Raw genomic sequence first — 20,179 nt, 5'->3', positions numbered from 1 at the left:
CATGTGGCGTTGCTCTAACACCTGACGGAGTGTGAAGATGTGGTCAACGCAGCCTCTACCCGGTCGAAATCCCGCTTGATTCTCACGAGTCAAGACTTCGCGTGCCGCCGTAAGACGACGAAGAATCAATGACGCCAGAAGCCTTGTCACAACAGGCGTCAAACTAACACCTCTGTGGTTGCTACATTCACTGCGAGTACCCTTTTTGAAAATGGGCACTACTATCGACTCACTCCAGTTGTCTGGGACGATCTCCTTCTCCCAGATAGACCCAAATAGACAGGCCAGGCACTGACTGAGGAATCCGCCGCCATCCTTGAAGAGACCAGGTGGAAAGTCGTCAGGACCAGCAGCCCGATGACGCTACAGAAATGCTTCTGCTTTGCTGCATATCAGGGAGCCATTTTGGTCCCTGACTGTTTCACTGACAAGAGGTTTCCGAGGACCAGTCGAATCAATCAAGTGGAACAATTTGCGCATGTTTCCAGCATTTTTTGATGTAACCCGGTCTTGTAGCAGCACTTTGCACTTGGAAGTTATGAAGCGCATGCCATACCGCGCGGCAGAGCTATTTAGGCTATTTTGAATGGTTTGCATTTTTGAATTATCTGAACTAAGGAGAGCAATATCGCCCGTATACACAATGACGAAGGGCGAACATCCCGGGAGCATTTCGATCCTCGAGGTTTCAGATGCGGGCAGAGAAACTTCAAGTAGCACATCAATAAAAAAAACTTAGAGAGGAAAGGTGAAAGAAGACAGCCTTTTCTTACAACCAACGTGGGACGTTTGAAGGAGCGGCGCTGTTCAAGAATTAGTCCCAAAGTAAAGAAATGGTCAATGAGTCCTGGGCCAGGGCGAAACTAAGCTTGATTCTCACGAATCTCTCGCTCCCGATAATCAACCAACCTGCGCGAAATAATGACGGAGAGCAACTTAGATGCAACGGATACCAGGCTGATGCCACATTGATTTTAGCATGACGTTCTTGCGCCCCATTTGATGATGGGACGATGGTGGAAGAACTCCATTCTGTTATCGTTCCAAATCTTGTGCAGTATGGTCGTCAGACTGTTCATTAGGACCTCACCACCTTCCCCTAAGAGTACGGGGTACAGGCCATCTGGCCAGGTGCCTTGTTGCGTTCGAGGATTGTTATCTCACGCTGGATTTCTGTTGTTGATGGCGGGCTGGTGTCGATGACCCATCCAAGCCAACTGGGTTTTTTTCAGCGATGGTGTTGAAGGAAACAAGATGTATTGTTCTTTGGATTGCTCACTCCATCGCTCAAGACGAGTGAGGAAGTGAACTGCCGTTCCGTCTTTTTTGCCTATTGTTTCACTGACACCCGCCGTCTCCTGACCGGTTGGTCGAATCAGCTGAAATAGGGCGTGGCTGTTGCCCGAACCGAAAACCTTCTTCATCTCCTGTGCCTTCAAAATCCACCAGCTTTCTGTCATTTTTGCAAGCTCTTATTTAGCCGGCGTTAGAGGATCTGCATGCGCCATTATGGTCATTGGTTGTTGGTATGACCTTTCTGGCAGCAATATGATCTGTCTGTTGATCTCAACGATATCCAGTGTTCATTTAGACGAGTCGGATGGCTTGGACCAACAGTTCTGAAAGCCGAGAGCATGGCTTCGTTGACTCCCTTCTATCCAGAATCCAAGCAATATTCGTTATCGCATGGCTGTGTACTTCCAGCAGCTTTCTAGCCAGGTCAGATCAATACTCCACAGCTACTGAAACTTGTAGGAGTTGATGGATCGAACCACTCTGCTTTCGCATGCGTAATGCATACGAAAGCGAAGTGGCAGCCGGGCCCGCAAAATGGAGTGATTAGAGACAAGCTGCGTACACCGGAAGGAACGACAACCTTTAATTGTCGCGCAGTACAAGATATCCACATGGTCCACGGCTGTCTTGCGGTCGGTGGCTTCCAAGTAACCCAATGTAAGCGCTTTGTGTTGGAAATTTGTACTTGCCAGGAACAGACGATGATCTGCATACAACTCAAGCAGTCACCCCTCACTGTACGTACGCTGAGCATCGACTCCAAATATACTGCACAGTTGCGCTTTTTCCGGGCTTGGTCGTCTAACCAGGGCAATCATACCAGCCGCCAGGATTACCATGTCCGTCCTTCTTGCTGACGAAAGCAGCGGCGACAAACCTTGAAAATAAGCCAGTCCTTCTTAGTCTCAGGGCTGCAGTATGTCGGGGTGCACGCTGATACGACAAATAAACGTTGTTTGCCGCATCAACCTGCATCGATCTTGATGAGCCAGATAACCGCACAGCGCAAAGACGACTGTTTACTGGGATCAGTCCCATAAGGCGCATTCAGGCTTAGGGCCGAATGCAACTAACCAGCCGTAGATAACAACATCGCGTCACGATCACCGGATGCTATAAGAGTGAAATGTGGAACAGCTGAGCTCGTCCTAATCGGCTTAAGGTGTACGACCGAAGTGGGGTCTGTCATGTGTTTCGGAGGCAACATATACATCGACAGATAAGAAAGCAAAATTTTAGCAAAAGATGCGTATTGCCTAATTTGATATAGATTACGCACATCGAACGCTGCAGTGTGAATCAAGTTTTTCTAGGTTAGCAAGTGGTTATCTGGTTTATTTTTTTTTGAGTGAGGGACTAGACAGGAACAACGGCTGGGGGACTGGCAGATAGGTTGATCGCACTGCTTCGTTCGATGGATAAGGAGAGTTAGCGAATAGATTCGACGGCCAATGATAATTCCTGGTTGCCCAAGCCGAAGAAGTGGGTTTGGTTGAGATACCGCGCCTTAAGCCCTTGGCTTGAAAATCTGACCCACAAGGCAGTGGGAGGATGTAGGTTACTGTTTAGGGACCCTGCCCCTAGCCTCCAACTCAATCTGAACTACCAGGCAGAGGGACTTCCTTTGAGACCCTTCTCGGAGCCAAAGACTCTGTGGTCTGACTGACTTAACCGCAAGGAACCAGCCTGGCCAGAGTACACAAGGAGTAAGACATTAGTGTCTCATTCGTAATGCAGCTGCGCACAGCAAGTGCCTTTAGAGTTGTACGACCGTATTGAATAATGCGCCTGATGTCGCAGTCAACCGTTGGGCGATCACAATGTGCAGCTTTGGGACCGATCTTTTATAATCCGTCCTACCTCGAGGACATACAGGATTGGCGATTTCATAAATATGAACATGTTGACCGCCTTAGGAAACACCTTACATTCCACATTCCCAACGTACAGGACAGTAAGACTTCACCTCCAGACGTTACTCGCTGTTCATCGAGCTGCTCCCCGTTGATCTTCCTGGCATGGTTGAACCATTACAAACTACGTTTCAGCCAGTATAGCCCGCAGGATCACCGCATTAGAGAAACGCGACCACCAAAACAATGGGATAGCTTTGAGTCGGATATTAGTGTACTAATGAAGCCCAATGTAATATGCTTAGGTTAAGCCTCCCCATCTCAGCCACTGATCGCATTGTACATTGTCATTATCTACATCTGGAAACTGGAAACACTACCACTTTTGCAGTGCCAGAGTTTTCATTGCCATACCAAATAAGTTTACGCTGCGATGCTCCCAGTCGCCCCATCCAGGGTTTACCTCAGGCATTACGATGCTTAATGATCACGTGAGCGGAGCGTCAGTGTTTGCGCAGTAACGCGGTGCTGTCGATCATGCGGCTGATCTTCGACGATACTCAATGTGGAACTTTCGGTATAGGCCGACGCATAGAAGAGGTTCCTGATGCAACGATCCTGCTGACCAAACGGAGAACAAACACGAAGGGGCTGGACCCTAGAATTTGGTCAGGGACCAGGTGTGAATGTGACTTACAGCACTGTAAGTGGACTGTTGATTGGGGGATTGGGAAAGGTATGCAGTGAAGGTAATAGCTTGGCTGCATGGGCGCCTCCTGAGGGCGCCGTGGGCTTTGCTTGACAATGTCTCTAAACATTGATGTGGTCCGTGTCGGGGTCTCCACCCGGGGAGATGGCAATTACCAGCGCAGTCGAGTTTGCAAATAATGGCCTTTATACTTCGCTTCAAAGTCATTGTTTGACCGCCTCTGACTCTCTTCCACCCTTCACGTGGTTGTGCGAAAAGAACCCTTCTAGGAAGTCGGTCGACTGGCATACGCAGCACGTGGCCAAGCCACAGCAACCTATACAATTTGATAAGTCAGAGGGTTTTCTCCTGAAGGTAATATCACTTTTGACGTTGCTGGGATGAACTGACTCCACACTAATCGTCGGGATCCACGAAAACGTCAAAGACACGTGGAGAGTGTAGCACCTCCCCGTCGTTCGAGTCGAAAATTCGAACTTCGGCACCCTGCTCACATACTTAACTTTGTCCGAGCTGCTTCACTCGGTGGCGACAGTGCGATCAGTTGGTTCAGACGAGGCCTCCTAAACGTATACAGCTTCAGCCAACACCCGGCTCAGTTTTGGGAAAAGTTTACTACGGACAAACCGGTTATACACATACTTGTAAACTCAGCGCTTCCGTTTCAATCGCTACGGATTGGTCCATCTATGGAGTTGCACGAGCTCGCACGCTGCACTTCTCCATCCACCACGGAATATTCGACATTTATACCAACCCACTTTCCTGCTCGTGAGGCACAATTAGATTGCACGTGAACTCCCCACATGGGGAAATCACAAGATACCTTGTGATTTGCATTTTCTAGCCTTTTTTCATTTATGCTCCATACCAAAGCCTCGGAGATGTTGTAATTGAACTGATGGTTTGGTTGTACGACAAAGAAGTCATACATAATACTACTCCCTGTTGGGTTAAAAAGCCTGTAAACGGGGGAATCAAAGAATATATGGGAAGGACACATACAGTTAGGCACAGAAAAACGGCGGAGTTCTGAAAAACCCTAACTACTTACCGCATTATGTATACTACATGTGAGCGTCCACACAACCGCAGTGGTAAGAAAGGGGACACAGAGTAAAACGAAATGTCCGAGGACGATTATGAGTATGTACGTCACCCACGTGCCATGGCTATTAAAGTACTCTGATGTAGGATTCAATACTGACGTAGCAGTCCCAACTTGCATGGCGAAGACAAAGGTAGGGGTGTGCGCGACAATACCGTGATGGCGACCGGGCCTGAACCGCTGGGGAAATGCCCAACCAGCAGTTTGAATCTGTCAAGGTCACGTCCAAGGTTGAAAACCGTCAACAAATTCATTTACAGATCGACATGGTCGAAAATATCTAGTACGGCAATAGGAATACGAAACTATGCATGAATTTTTGCGTGTGTTAGGAGGCCGACCTATGGCAAGCCATATTTCGGGGAAGCTTGGTAGCAGAAAAACGGAGTCTATTTAAAACAGGGGCCTTCGACACACCTAAAATTTCCCTCAAACGATAGTTCGGAAAACGGAAGCTTCGCCAGAATGGTCTATTATTTGACAGTATTTATTTAATTGTGATCTCTCAAGTGGGTATGGTTTTGTCGGAACTTGTTTAAACTCACTCGAGGCCCACCATGGGCGCGGAATTCATATTTTAATGGCTGTCAATGGCTTTGCGTGACGTTCATGCGGTGACGGTTGAAGAGCAGTTTCCTTTACGTGATTTCTCCTATATCGCATTTAGAAATGATCTCAGGACTACAAAAACCACAACCGAGCCCTCAATTTTGGCGCAATTTCAGCATGAATGAGGCATTCGCGACCTGTATTCGAAGAAGATTTGTATGGTTGTGGTTGGAGTTCCGTTAAACAAAACCGAGGAACCTGCCACAGCTGGTGAGCTTCTATGGTGGTCAGCTCACACAATATCGGGTGCACGGCAAGTATTTATCCTCATCGATGTTCTGACCCCTTGATGATCCACTGGGAGAATGGGTGGTTTTCTGTTCACTATAGGGTGCCCAGATCTTGTAAGTTCTGGTACAAATTCTATATTTGATACGGTTTTGTGGACTCGTGTAAGCTTGTGGCGGAAAATATTAGAGATATGAAGTACGCGCATGTCATCAGGTGGGTATCGCACGGTATCACCACAGCGACGTCCTACTTGGGTTAGTGGGTACGCGAACATCTTTGGGAGTCAGTTAGGTTTGTCATGATAGTTGAGATTGTCCAAGGATCGCAACAAATTGGGATCAGCATGGATCAACTACATTCACGCGTCCATTGTGTGTGTCTAATTTGGGGACCCGAGTTTGGAAACCTGTCGAAACGTCTGCTGCAGAGCACCACGGTATGAGTTACTCCGCGGCCCGAAATAGCAGAGAGCCAAAAGTGTTCACACTATTATCTACCACCGTTTGGCGAAACTGCCTGATTTAAAAAACTGTGATCGACGTACTTGTCTATGTGAGAGGGTGTGACTATGAGGGATATGCATCAGCTGATTTGTGCTCAATAGCAAGATCAAAGAAAAACGTCTGATGTCTGTGGTGTCATGTTTTCGTACCCAAGAATGCCGCGCTTACAGCCTAAAAAGCGTGGAATTGTTGCAAAACTGGTTGCCTCTGAGATATATTCAGTGAATCTCTACTGATGTTTTTGCCCCGCCATCATGGAATGACGAATTGGGATATGTAAAGCTGTCCTTGGACTTGGCCATGATGTAAAATTGGGGCCTCCTAGTTAGCTGTGTTCATGGGTACGTGCTCACCAGTCACTATAGAGAGCGAAGGTGAATGACAACACTCAATTGTATCAGGGACAGTCGTTTGCCGTCGGATTAGGTCACTGTTCATTGGTGAGGCTTCCTTGTCAGCGTTGCAGATACACACGGGTCCAGATGTTCCGATGATTATTCGACGACATGAGTGATAATGGCTTCGGACGTCATGGTGATCCGCAGTGGGTGCCCTTAGTTGGTATAATTATGTTTGCGCTTTATGTTGTCTTCAAAATATCGTACATAATATTCCCAATGGTAATATTATAATTGTGTTGGTGCTATACCTGCAGATGTCTCGTGGCGCTATATTACCCACAAGCTAGTTGTTTATATCTAGGAAATAGGATCACCTTCGGAAATGGCCCTCGCATGATTCATGCAGTCTTCCGTTATACCCAATGGAAAGCGACCTCCACAGGACAGTACGATGTGTCAATGTTCTCTGAACAAACAAATCTCATTTGTTAAACCTGTGAAGTATAAATCAAACAAACCGATTTTCCCGGACGGAATACGCACTGGATATTATGTAGATGTTGCCTGAAGAATACCGAGAAAAGTCGAAATATGCTAAGGTGCGATTTCATTATTAATCCTCGTAAAAGTGTAGCGAAATGCAAATCGGTGCCGGTCCGTGACCTTGATAGTCTGCTCACTTAGGCAAAACATCGTGAAAGATATATCACCGAAAGGTTCAAACGGTTTAGTCTGACTCCCGTAAAATTTGAGAATTCGAAAACCCTATAGCTTCGACGAAGGGAATTTGGTTATGCTTCCAATAAGCAACCACTGAAGACTTAATATAATAACAATGAATAATAGATGTGAGTCACGGATTCCCGGATGGATACACAGGACTGAGGCTTGTGTCCGAATTTCCCGAATTGGTTTAGCTCTTGTTTGGCGGCTGCCGTTCACCTGAATTGCACTGGTGAAAAAGGATGCAGGACTTCTCTTCACATACTGAGTGCGGAGCGGTATGCCTGCCACTCCGATGACTCGCAGGAATAAATGTCTGTTAGTGCTTTGACTCATGGGGCTCACTTGTGAGGAATGTGGCAAGCGCTGCAAATCAAAAGCAGCCTTTGTCCCCAACCGTCGTGTTCAAGTCCATGAAATCGTTAGTGCAGACGACGTCACTAGTTGGCCTGTGCTGATTGTTTCCACCTTTTTTGAAGAAGATTGGGCTGATTCAACACTACCGGCGCGTACACCTCTCACAGCATAATGGTGATGTTGTGAAATGTAGGTAGCTCGGGTGCTCTGTTTAGTTGTTAGTCTGTTCGCCGAGCTTGGCAGATGGATTGCAAACGTTTCATCACCAATCGAGGTGACAGCGTCAGTGCAGGGTTGAGTGGGTCTGATGCTGATGAGCTTGACCGAATGTCTGCTTGTTTCAACAACAGTCAAAATCACTCTTGCGGTTGTCCAAAAGTTCATATCTTTCTTTTGTCGCGCGAACGGCAGTGTCCGCGAGACTGGAGCAGTATTTTTCTGGTTGTTTGGGAATCGGCATCGGAACTAAGTTAAGAGGCTTAACTTGCAAGCTTTGCAAGCTTAAATTGTGGTAGCCCCGGCGGGACCACCGGACAAACGTGGGCCAAATCGTCAGAAGCCGATGCTTATAGAGACTGGTTAAAACAAACCATTGATTGCGCCCCGACACTCTTAGAATCGTATGCTGGAGGCTCGCTCGTCCATGTTGACCTTCTGGTCTCGTGGGATGCAGTCTGATATCATGACATCAGCGCAAGTCCTATCGCTTCTGAACTTCCACGCTTCCAAGCCGATTCTACACACGTGAAAAACTATACTCCGACGCCATCGTAAGCTAGCCCATTGGGTGGAGGCCAGGCTTGCCATAAAGAAATCCTAGAAGCTGCTGCCGCCAAGTTGAATAGACCTGGTATAGAATCAAACGCCCGTAAGTCTGAGGTGATGATGGTTTATGAGGACAGGGTGTGGCTTGCGACAGTGATCTCAGACAAACCATTTTGTTTAGCTCAGAAAATCATCGCCCCCGCAGGTCCGATAGGCATCGTGACATATTTGAGCATCCCTTTTACTTTGAAGCGCTGGTGAAGGCTTTACTGCCATAATCTTAGCCTTTCGCGCAATCGAATTTGATGTCAGCTTCTTGGTCCACCAACCGATGATCACTTCTTATTGAGGGGTCTACATCCTCCACTCCGCCAAGAATGTCATTAGACTGAGGCTTCTTAATATCACAGTTAGTGGCTTGAGTTTGCTTGCCTTTGTGAAATCTCTGCGTACTTATGAAAATTTTATGCGCGGCACATGGCGTTGGGTGCACATTCTTGCTCCCGACTGTTACAGGAGTTACAACGGGAACTTAGTACCGGATATGCGAGTTTTTATTGCGTTTGAGCTTCCCGCGCCTTAAACATTATTAAACATTTTTTTCTTTTCTTCGGGTGCCGGCCTTTACACGCTTGCTGACATAGCAGACATAGGAATTCATTTTATCTCACCAGAAGTGTTGCTGGTACGACTTTGAATGGGACACTTTGCATTTATCCGATGTTCTTCTGTAACCGTTTTGTATCCATTGATTGCATTTGTTTTTCGTTTGTGATCATTTTCTCCAAAAATATAAGACATAAATCAGGATCTTTCAAATTTTGCATCGTCACGAGTAAGTGACTTTGATATTAGCAAGGACGTTTGCTTTAGAAGAGGAGGAGGATTGATTTGCGACATAAGTTATAGTTCTGTCCCTGGAGTAAATGGTTGGTAAAAGTCGGATCCAGCTTTTTTTAAAGAATGTTAGCAACCGTTGCACATGGTTTATTGTTGAAGCCCCCCGGAAGAATGTGGGTAAGAGCAAGGCTGCCATGAAGACTCCAGTGGTTGATGCGAATTTTCAATCTAGACGGCTATCCATGGTAAGATGGCTGGTGACATAATGGAATGATGTTAATCGCCATTCGTTCTGGCGAATGTGATGAACTACTTGGCCTTGACGAGGGCTTAAATTCACATAAACAAAGGAAGGATACTAATAGAAATCCAGACAACCAGATATCAGCGTTTTTTGGAAGGAATTATCTCCTCTGCAAGCAAGAACGAATGCTTCGGAATAAACATGTAAATTTTAAATTTTGACCCTGTCTAACTGAGTCCGAGATGAGCAGATATAATCACGGATTCACGGATTCACGGACTGATACACAGGATCTAGGCTTTCGCCCCAGTTTCCCGGGTCGGTTTTGTTCTTGTCGGTCAGTGGCTGTCGTTCACCTGAAAGGCACAGGTGAAAAAAGGTTGTAGCACTGCTCTTTATGTTCTCAGCGCGGGGCAGTATGCTCGCCAGCGCGAGGATTCGCATAAATAAATGTCTAATAGTGCTTTAAATTGGGTTCCAGAAGGAGCGTGTACAACCGTCGGAGGAAGGTCATTCCACGCTTCCCTTAAAATATTTAAATAAGTACAGAGAAGCTTCCTAAGAATTGCATGCTTTGACGGCAATTCCGGTGAAGCAGAGTTTATAAGAAGGACAGTGATTGGAAAACTGGCTGAGAGAAGTTAGTTTAGAAGCCCCGCTAACTGTTTTGGAAACTTCGTACTTCAGGCTACTAACTCCAAGTGTGGATGCCTTACCAGGTGTGATGGAGACCCGTGAATAAAGCATTTTCCACCCCTTCATAGAGGCATTATGTGAAATCCTGTGGCAGCTTTAAAAATCGATGATTATGTATATTGAATTTTTTCACCTTAACATTCCAAGTGCGTGCAGACCTCTGTCAGTTAGCACTTTGTTTCTGCCGAACACCCACTTTCGATCATGAGCCAGATTATTACAACCTACTTTCACCACCAATTTTCATCGAACCGGAATATATATAAGTAGATGCCAGTTAACTGTTAGCTGTGGAGTACAGTGTCATGCCATTCGAATCTGGTGGCATTTTAAACGTGCGGGTTTGCAGGACAAAAAGATAAGCAAATTGTCTAACTCCCCTGACCCATTTGCCTGCGCAGTCGTACCCACCATAGGAGTGTAATGCACTCCCTTTCAAACAAGACAGTTACCAAAGACGGAACCAAGGGTCCGTTCCTGGGTGCGAACGACCAGTGCGAATGCGCTTGAGAAAGTTAATGCGTCCACTCAAGGCTCTGGAAGACACAAGCGCAAAAAAGCAAGACGAATGGGCGAAAATCGATAACAAACTTCCCTCCATTAATGATTACCTGGCGCTATCAAATTTGCAACCGTTTTCTGAGAATGTCATCCAGCACTCTGGCGCGTCGATAAAGATGATAACAGCGTCTTTGGTAGGCAGGTGCAAGACGAAGAGCTGGTTGATAACCTAGGGGTCGTTCTCCAGAATAAGCATGTCAATAAAACTGACGCACTCGCCTTTTGCTTGGCTTTTCACAATGCCCAAAAGTGAATGTCTTCATGCAGAATGGCTACGCCAACTACCGAACGAAAATCGCTGCGCGGACTGACAGCATTCGAAACGCCTAAACAAAGGTAAACCACATACCCGAAGATTGTTCTTTAGAGACACGAAAACTGAGCCCCAACAGTCTAAGGGAGGAGGGGCGTAGCAATTTTCCGCTTGGCGAGACTTTGGCTCACCCTAAACTGATGAGAAACTTGAAGATAGTTGTAGACCCTAAACTACTAAAGGCAGATTGGCACAATCATTCGCGACTCCGGATTGTAGTTTTGACTCAACCGCCGCAGACCGCTCGTGTTCTAACAAAAGAGATGCTCCCGTGGGGGCAAGCCTCGCGTGGACGCGGCGTCCAACGTCTGTGAAATTATCATCTTATCGACTCAACCGCCGCAGACCGCTCGTGTTCAACCAAAAGAGATGCTCTCGTGGGGGCAAGCCTCGCGTGGACGCGACGTCCAACGTCTGTGAAATTATCATCTTATAGTCCCTTACCGGAAGACAAAAGCGAAGCGGTAACTACTTTACATATCCAAAGCTATAATAGGCCAGGTGTGTGGAGACTGGTAATAAATTGAAAAGTTTTGCGACCCTCTTGGTTGGAGTTGAATCAGACCAGGTCTACGTCAACAGCATGACATAACAATATTCGTTGCTCAGAGCTAACAGAAGCGGCTCAGTGACTAGCGAACCATATTGTTATCTATCTGTTCATTTCACGTAGCAGATTCCAGTTGCAGCTGAATTCTTCAGCTGATCTAAAACAACAAAATTTCCCGTGACTCGCTACCATACTGTCTGCATCTGTGTCAATTCCCTCATCTTACTCAGATCTGGCCATCAAAGGACTGCGCATCCCCCTACTGCGGGAACCTGACATCTGATGCGGTACTGGCCAGTGCGGTATATCAATGCAACGCCACTAGGTCACTGCGATACCCAGTCTGTTGGAATTTACGCAACTATTTTCTTCCCGCCCCGGGCCGTCACCTGTCGCCTACTTGAGCCTGCATTGTAACTACGAAGTAATTTTTCACCCAGTCCCAACCGCCTCTGGACGAGTCCGTTCTAACATATTGAACCTTTCGCTCAGCTTTAACCGGTATAGTTTCCACTGCAATTTCAGTTTGCCATCACGATAAGTTCAACAATTTCATTTGAGGTTTTCGTTCGGCTCGGTAAATTAGCTCTATCGTCTATACAAATTATCTTTTATACCTCATATCCCAGCAGCAGACACAACAATAATTTTACTTAGTTCCAATGTAATCCAGACTTTCGTGACGAAAATTGCCAAGTCTCTCCACTCCTAATCACTCCTGCTCTGTCTCCATTTTGCTTTGTGACCACGGCCATCTGTTCAGACATCCAAGGTCACTCGTGGCCAGCAACAGCTTTTCACTTTCAACTCCAGTCGACCGGCCGTAGGAGTTAACTGGTTCAACCACATTCTCCATTGTTCTTATTTTTATGGTTCCCGCAACTACGGTGGCTCTACGCAATAGGCACGTCTCGTTGGCTGTACCTTCGTCTCCACTATGTTGTTGCCCACCTCGTTCAGGTTGCAGCGACCGAAGCATGCATTTGCTGCCATGATCCATACAAGCTGGGAAATAAACCGGCTAGTACTATAACATGTACTCTTATAACAGATGACTGTGAGATGGTTCTCGTGTCTTTCTATACAAAAGCTAACTGAACAACTGGTGCTGCGTGCACAGCCTGTGGATGGCGGATGCACTCAACTTGGTAACTTGTTCGGAACTATGAAACACTGTTGGTATGGTGGCCGCCTGCCGCATCTTTAGCACATCTACCCGCTTCGCAAAAAAGGCTCTGTTGCTTAGACTACACGTGGTGCAGACAAATACAATATAGTCATACTTCATGTACGCACTTAACGCTGTCTCAAATGCTATTAACAATGAAAGCCGAACAACGGCAAATTCCTTAACAAACTTTCCAGGGACCATATGTGGAACAGTGGCACTGCGAGTTTAGACTGGAACGCGCGCCAAATGATGAGAGGAGTGAGGAGATGAAGTAAAACGAAATCCAACAAAGGCTAGGACAGACTACTGTGTTTTTACTTAACCACAAGTGCAGCAAAAGTGCGGCATTTTTCTTAATTTTTTTCCACTTGATATAAAAAACGGTTTTAAGAAGTGATCATCCGGCGGCTTATTATCAGCTGACCCAATTTGTATTCTCAGTAGAACCTGGGAATTAAGGCTATTATTGCTTGAGATTTAGCAAGGGTATTTATGCTCTCTTGGGTTGACACGCACTTTTCAACATGATCAGTCGTTATCAAAACCCTTACGACGGAACAACGAGGATTTGATGAAACCCGGGGTGATATGTCTGTAGTCAAATTTGGTGGGCTTTAATCATTTGATTTTGAAACAGAGCTTACAGCGATTTGTGAAGACGAATGAGTCTGAGCTAATTTGTTATGTACCAAAGCTCTCCCGGTGATAACCTTCCCTTAATTGAACCCAATTTTTTCTGCGTCAAGTTCATGTATCCGTTATCCATCCACAATTCATGAAGAAATTTTGAAACTCGCACCTCGTACCAGGTCTGACAAACATTTGGCATTTGATGGTATTTATGTGAACCACTAGGATCTTTTGATGAGGCCGTAGTTTTATCGTAAGTGGTTTAAACGGACCCATGGTCCACAATTGGCTAGGAAATCCTAGTTTAATGGCTGCCAGTGGCTTATCGTGATGTCTTCGTGAAGGTAGCGTGCACGGAAAAGTAGGCGTATTCACGTGTTTTCTTTTGTATTTACTTCGGAAATTCGCCTGGGAACACGGGAACAGTAATTACGCCCTCAATGACCGCGCCACCTCGAAACGAAGCGACCATCCCAGACAGGTAAACGGAAGAACTTTCTATCAATTCAGCAGAAATCCCATCAGAAGGAGCCAAGAAATTTTTTAGCGATGGTCAGCACACGCCACATCGTGTGTATAGCAAAGCTTTATCTTCCTCGGTCTGCTGACTCCTTGGAAGTGCGTTTTAATTGGAGATCCAACACAACAAGATGTGTCAAAATTTCTGCTGGAGGACACCAGGGTATTAGTTAGATTGCGGCCCAAACTAGCATTCGACGGAGAGTGATCTAAATTTCCAACTGTCGCAGTGATTTCAAACACTGTAAATGATATTTTTGCAGAGATTGATCCTAAATTTCCAACTGTCGCAGAGATTTCAAAAAACACTGTAAATGATATTCACACGTAGATAATAAATGTGTGGTCGGTTCGACTGGTGTGGGCGTCAGTAATTATGAGGAATATGCATGAGTCACATTGAGCGTGCAGATACAAGAAATCGGGAGAACAATCATATGATTTTCGGTGGTATTGCATTTTTTGAAGAGTGTTTGCTTCCAAATGCCCATTTACAGCTTGCAAAGAGCACGAAGGCTTCGCAGTACGCATTGCTTCGGATGTGTCATACGTGTATATCTGGTAAATCTCTAGTAGCAGTTTTTGTTCTGCTCTCAATAATGTTTTTTATCTATAGAAGATTTTTCCGCGACATATACCACTAATGCAGGCTCAGGTCATCCGCACGGGAAGATTTGATGGAGTTTCGGGGATAGCACCCTGTCTGACGCAACGGGGATTCCCATTAGAGAAAGTGTCCTGCACCAGAAGCTACGTTGTGCAGACCATGTATTGCGTAGGTCGAACTATCTTTTGCCGGAGAGTATGATGTTTTACGTTCCAAATTTAAACCGGCGGAATCATGTGGATGGCCAACCATTGCCCAGGCAGAGGAATATGGATTTGGATTACAAAGCATTTGGATGCTTTTGGTGCTACTCACCCTCTAGAGTGAAAAATGTATGATCTACACTGCTCCTAGTTAGAGACGCTGAAAGCTACAAATCGGTATCAATGGCATTTGTATTGTCAGTTCCTGTCCAGGTTGCCTGATTAAATGTCTGTAAGTGTAGGCAATTTGGTTGTAAGGAGCTGACACTAGATCCCCTTGTTGTCCACATTTATTCTTCTCATCATAATATGGTTGTACAGAAGCATGAATCAATCTTTAACACTGATGTCATACTGTACAGAATGGGGTGATGGTGGGGCTAGCTAGTGACCAAAAAGATCAATCAAGAGGAACAGGACGAAATCCCACAAAAATCCCAAATCTCCTCACATTACTAACTGTTACTCCTACTATAAGTGATTTCTGAACAGATTAGAATTCTTTAACCTAAAAAGCGAAGCAATGCAATCAAAACATTGCACTGGGAAATAACACAAGTTTAGACCGTGTGGAACAGAAAAAATTAAGAGGAAAGTCCACGAATCACAGTTATATCGCTTGGAACAATCAACCGCAGCGGACCTATGTCACTAAGTTTAGCCAACACTTGCAGTCTATTCTTTTCCACATGGTTTCCATGGTACAAAAAAACAGACAGCAGATCATTGCGCCCCTGTCGAGATTGGATAAGACTCGGATTTGCCAATGCTCATCTCGCTGCCAATAAGCAGAAAACAAACTGAGGTCGGATCAGATTCAGGTAGCCGAAGGCATTTATTGTCAATAAATGAGAAAAAGATTTTGCCGTTGGTAGGCCAAAATTTATCGATGCTGACTGTCATGGCGCCGCAATTCAAGCTCTAAACTTGTTGAAGTTTTGCGATTGTTGTGTGATCAAGTTGTAGAGTAAATATGATTGAAAAGGTTCATTTATTCGAAAGGATTGGATATCTAATCCACGGTCTTGACTGGCCGAAGTTACGGTATTCATACGTGGAGATGACGCACGATATTTCAAAACTTTAGGCCAAGACGACCACCGGACTCTCTTGATAGGTGATTTGACAAAAGGACCTGGGCTTCATAGTTGGATTGTGAACGCCACAGCCAAGTTAATTAATCTACTTGAGAGAAACAGGCTTAAGACTTTCAAAGGTACAGCACAGGATACTGAAAACGTTTAGGCTACAAAGTTTTAAGACTACGATACAGCAATTTTCACCAAGAAATAACTTGGGCTATGGTGAAATTGTAGGCCTTTTAGGCAACCTGATGCTTCAATTATGGAGATTACAAATCAGAGTAGCATTTCGCAATCCCAAATCAAGTTACCCGTAAAAAGCAAGTTAAAACCGTCTAGTTGCAAAGCCAGATTTTAAGAAAACCACCTTTGGGTTCGAGTAAACTAAAATTCAGAGGAACCTATTTTAGGCCTAAACCAAGGATTAAATTAATCAATTTTATGTGGCAGCGTCTTACACAAATTTCGTTTAAAAAAACCAGTGAATATTACCGAAAGTTAAATTGAATGCAAGGCTGACGTGGAAGCTGAAAATTACGGCTTGCCTCCATTTCATCCGCATTTGGCTTTTTCTCTACACTCAAAAGAGGAGATTGAGGAAATTCAACACGAATATTTTGAATTAAATGAATCAATGTAATCGATTTTCACTTTGGGGTTGCACACAAGTTGCCCCTTAGCGTTACCACTATGGAGTATTTCGGGCTGTACTCAAACTAGAATAATACAGTACTTCAGGCGCATCCCTGAGAGGCCTGAAGAAACGAAAATAATGTGAGAATAATGATTTGCTCGGTTTCGCGCAGACAGGCGTTGTTTGTTTGATCGGGAGTGAGAACGATGCATCCGACTGTAGTAGGAGATTTTAAGAAAATCTGGCTCACAAATAGATTAGTTGTCCCTTTCTCTGAGTGCTGAGAGGCCCATGAAGAGGGCTGTTTGATACTGTAGTGGTTAATGGCCCTATGGAGTCTCTAGTGAACAGAGCAAATTACCAATATAAGCCAGATCCAAAGTCACAAGGAGAAAAATCCAAGTAAATCTTGACTCACAGTTCAAAATAGGAGATTCCGTAGTTCCGTATTCCATTGAACCACCACACCAAGAATAGTTCTATCTTCCTGGTATCCCAGATCTCCGGTGATCGAAATATTATTCCTCAAGTGTGAATATATTAGTCCAGTGTTTGTAGCTAAAATGTTTGTTCATGTTTAGTGTTAGCAGCGATCAAATGTAGCAAACCGGCGGTCACAACAACTCACTCAGCAAAAGTCTCAAAGTCACGTTGGAGCCAACAAGCTGGCGGTAGCGGTTGTATTTCAGTAAAACAAACTTTTGTACAGCGATGTGACTGATAATGATGGGAAAAAGAAGATGATACCGAGCAGTTTACAAGTGCTACAGTACCGTTTCCCAGATAAAAAGAAGAGGTTGGTAAACTTGGTATAACCGTCAGTCACACACATTACCAGTTTGTCTCGTTGGGGTAATCCGTCCACGAGTGATTATCATTGGCGCCCCATTGTTAGAATCGGAAGTCTTTATAGTTATATTTTTAGAGAAGAGAGGTGGGGCTAGCACTGTGTAGGAGCTGCAACCCTGAGAACTGAGATCTATGTATGGTAAACGACATATAAACGACATATGTATATTATATTTTTGGTGGTCATTGGCTAGCACTGTGTAGGAGCTGCAACCCTGAGAACTGAGATCTATGTATGGTAAACGACATATAAACGACACGACTATATTAAACGGCATTTATCGCCAATGGCACCAAGTTCGAATACTCGTAGCCTAACCTAGCGCAATCTAGGCATTTGTGAGATCAAACTTGACAAAATTGTATTGTTTCAATTTGACCAGGCTGGTTTGTACACACCTTCAGATGTTGTTAGAGAAATCACGAAGCAGATGTTGCCCTGACCTAACCGCGTATATCTGAGCTTTCATGCTGTTGTAATAGATTGTGTATCGAGGTCGTACAAGAAAATCATATGGCCTCACAGCGCTTGACCAAAACGTTTGTCACTCTATCATGTTGAGACTATGACTGATTAAACTCACCAGGTTGTCAGCACAAACCGGGTAAGGCCTTTCTCTTTAATCCACTTCGATTGGTGGGTTCCGTGTAAGAAAAACCGGGGAACGCTAAGTCAATTTGTGGTTGACGTGACAGACATGAAAGTGCAACAACCAGGTGTTAAGATTTTGATGAATATATGTATTATGATTTGCATATTAGCTAATTATAAGGAAGAATTTCCACCGAGTTCTCTAATTTCTTACGATAATTCACGTACTCTTGAAGGTGCACATTGAAATGATCATTCGAGTAAAGAGATATCTATTAGGGTGAAAAGTTGTCGAGGATAGCTTTCAATTTTTTTTCCTGACGTTACCAAATATAAATTCAAATTTGACTGAAAGAATTATGGAATAATCTTTTGTGATTGACATGCAGGTCAAAATTCCAACCGGCTATGTGCATCAAGTACGGTTCCATCACGGTCGCTCCGGATAAATGCATAGAACATTACTACTTCAAGCTCAAAATAGTTCGAGGATTGTAGTCCTAATGTCTTTCGCTTGTGCACTTTCGGCTTATCACAGTGCTGTGGACTGCATTGTCATCCTCAGCGTTCAGGTTTGTCCTCGAGTTATACACTTTATGTGCTTTGATCAACTAAAGGAATCTACTGGGGCTGCAAATCACTGTTCGGATTGTAGAGGAGGTCATTTTAGGCAAAAACAAAAAGAACATTATGGGAGATATTGGCTCAAAATGCGTTCCGTAAGTGTTTTTAAAAGAGCTCTTTCCTATTTGACACTTTCTTCTCGAACAACTAGACTACCTCATCTTTAAACATACATGTGTGGGGGGCCATTTGGCAAGTTCAGGAAAATAGGGTCCACCACGTCTTCTCTGTCGGAGTTTTTCTTTGTTGACCGATTGTCTCTTACGACTGCAGATGAACTTGAATCTTTGGACGTGGAAAACAAAAGCTGACGTATATGATAAAATGCTGCATCTAAGTGCCTTGCTTGGGACGAGTAGAATATATACCACAGGATACGCATAATAAAGGGCACCTCATCCCACTGTTACAAGCACAATGTCGGACGAAGTTTTCAAGTTTTGGATTGTGGCTCGCTGATAGATCTCTTTTATTGATACCAAATTTATTTGGTGTACAGAACTGTTTTCTTGTCCACGTGAGTTCACTTGGATGAATCCACTCGGATGTAATATATACCTCCGAAACCTCACTTGAGGAATAAATAAAATCTAAAGCGACAGGGGCTTATAGGTTTTCCTTACATGATTTGTATTTAATCGGTCGTGGATAGTGTACAAGTATTCCTCTCGATTTCAGTAAAACAAACTTTTGTACAGCGATGTGACTGATAATGATGGGAAAAAGAAGATGATACCGAGCAGTTTACAAGTGCTACAGTACCGTTTCCCAGATAAAAAGAAGAGGTTGGTAAACTTGGTATAACCGTCAGTCACACACATTACCAGTTTGTCTCGTTGGGGTAATCCGTCCACGAGTGATTATCATTGGCGCCCCATTGTTAGAATCGGAAGTCTTTATAGTTATATTTTTAGAGAGGTGGTCATTGGCTAGCACTGTGTAGGAGTTGCAACCCTGAGAACTGAGATCTATGTATGGTAAACGACATATAAACGACATATGTATATTAAACGGCATTTATCGCCAATGGCACCAAGTTCGAATACTCGTAGCCTAACCTAGCGCAATCTAGGCATTTGTGAGATCAAACTTGACAAAATTGTATTGTTTCAATTTGACCAGGCTGGTTTGTACACACCTTCAGATGTTGTTAGAGAAATCACGAAGCAGATGTTGCCCTGACCTGACCGCGTATATCTGAGCTTTCATACTGTTGTAATAGATTGTGTATCAAGGTCGTACAAGAAAACCATATGGCCTCACAGCGCTTGACCAAAACGTTTGTCACTCTATCATGTTGAGACTATGACTGATTAAACTCACCAGGTTGTCAGCACAAACCGGGTAAGGCCTTTCTCTTTAATCCACTTCGATTGGTGGGTTCCGTGTAAGAAAAACCGGGGAACGCTAAGTCAATTTGTGGTTGACGTGACAGACATGAAAGTGCAACAACCAGGTGTTAAGATTTTGATGAATATATGTATTATGATTTGCATATTAGCTAATTATAAGGAAGAATTTCCACCGAGTTCTCTAATTTCTTACGATAATTCACGTACTCTTGAAGGT

General features: G+C 44.5%; 1 protein-coding gene across 1 annotated transcript in view; it reads right to left on the bottom strand.

The window, feature by feature from the left end:
* The window catches only part of T265_14847 (hypothetical protein), a gene marked incomplete at both ends in the record, with an annotated part of 27,929 nt that extends 20,220 nt beyond the window's left edge, over positions 1 to 7,709 (bottom strand). The window contains 2 exon segments of the mRNA XM_009175524.1: positions 4,913 to 5,176; positions 7,485 to 7,709. Coding sequence (XP_009173788.1) covers positions 4,913 to 5,176; positions 7,485 to 7,709 — 489 coding nt within the window.
* Between the last annotated feature and the right edge of the window lie 12,470 nt (positions 7,710 to 20,179).

This window comes from Opisthorchis viverrini (assembly GCF_000715545.1).
Source record: "Opisthorchis viverrini unplaced genomic scaffold opera_v5_281, whole genome shotgun sequence".
Lineage (NCBI taxonomy): Eukaryota > Metazoa > Platyhelminthes > Trematoda > Opisthorchiida > Opisthorchiidae > Opisthorchis > Opisthorchis viverrini.
Note: the sequence above shows the minus strand (reverse complement) of the source record. Positions and strands in the feature narration are given on the sequence as shown.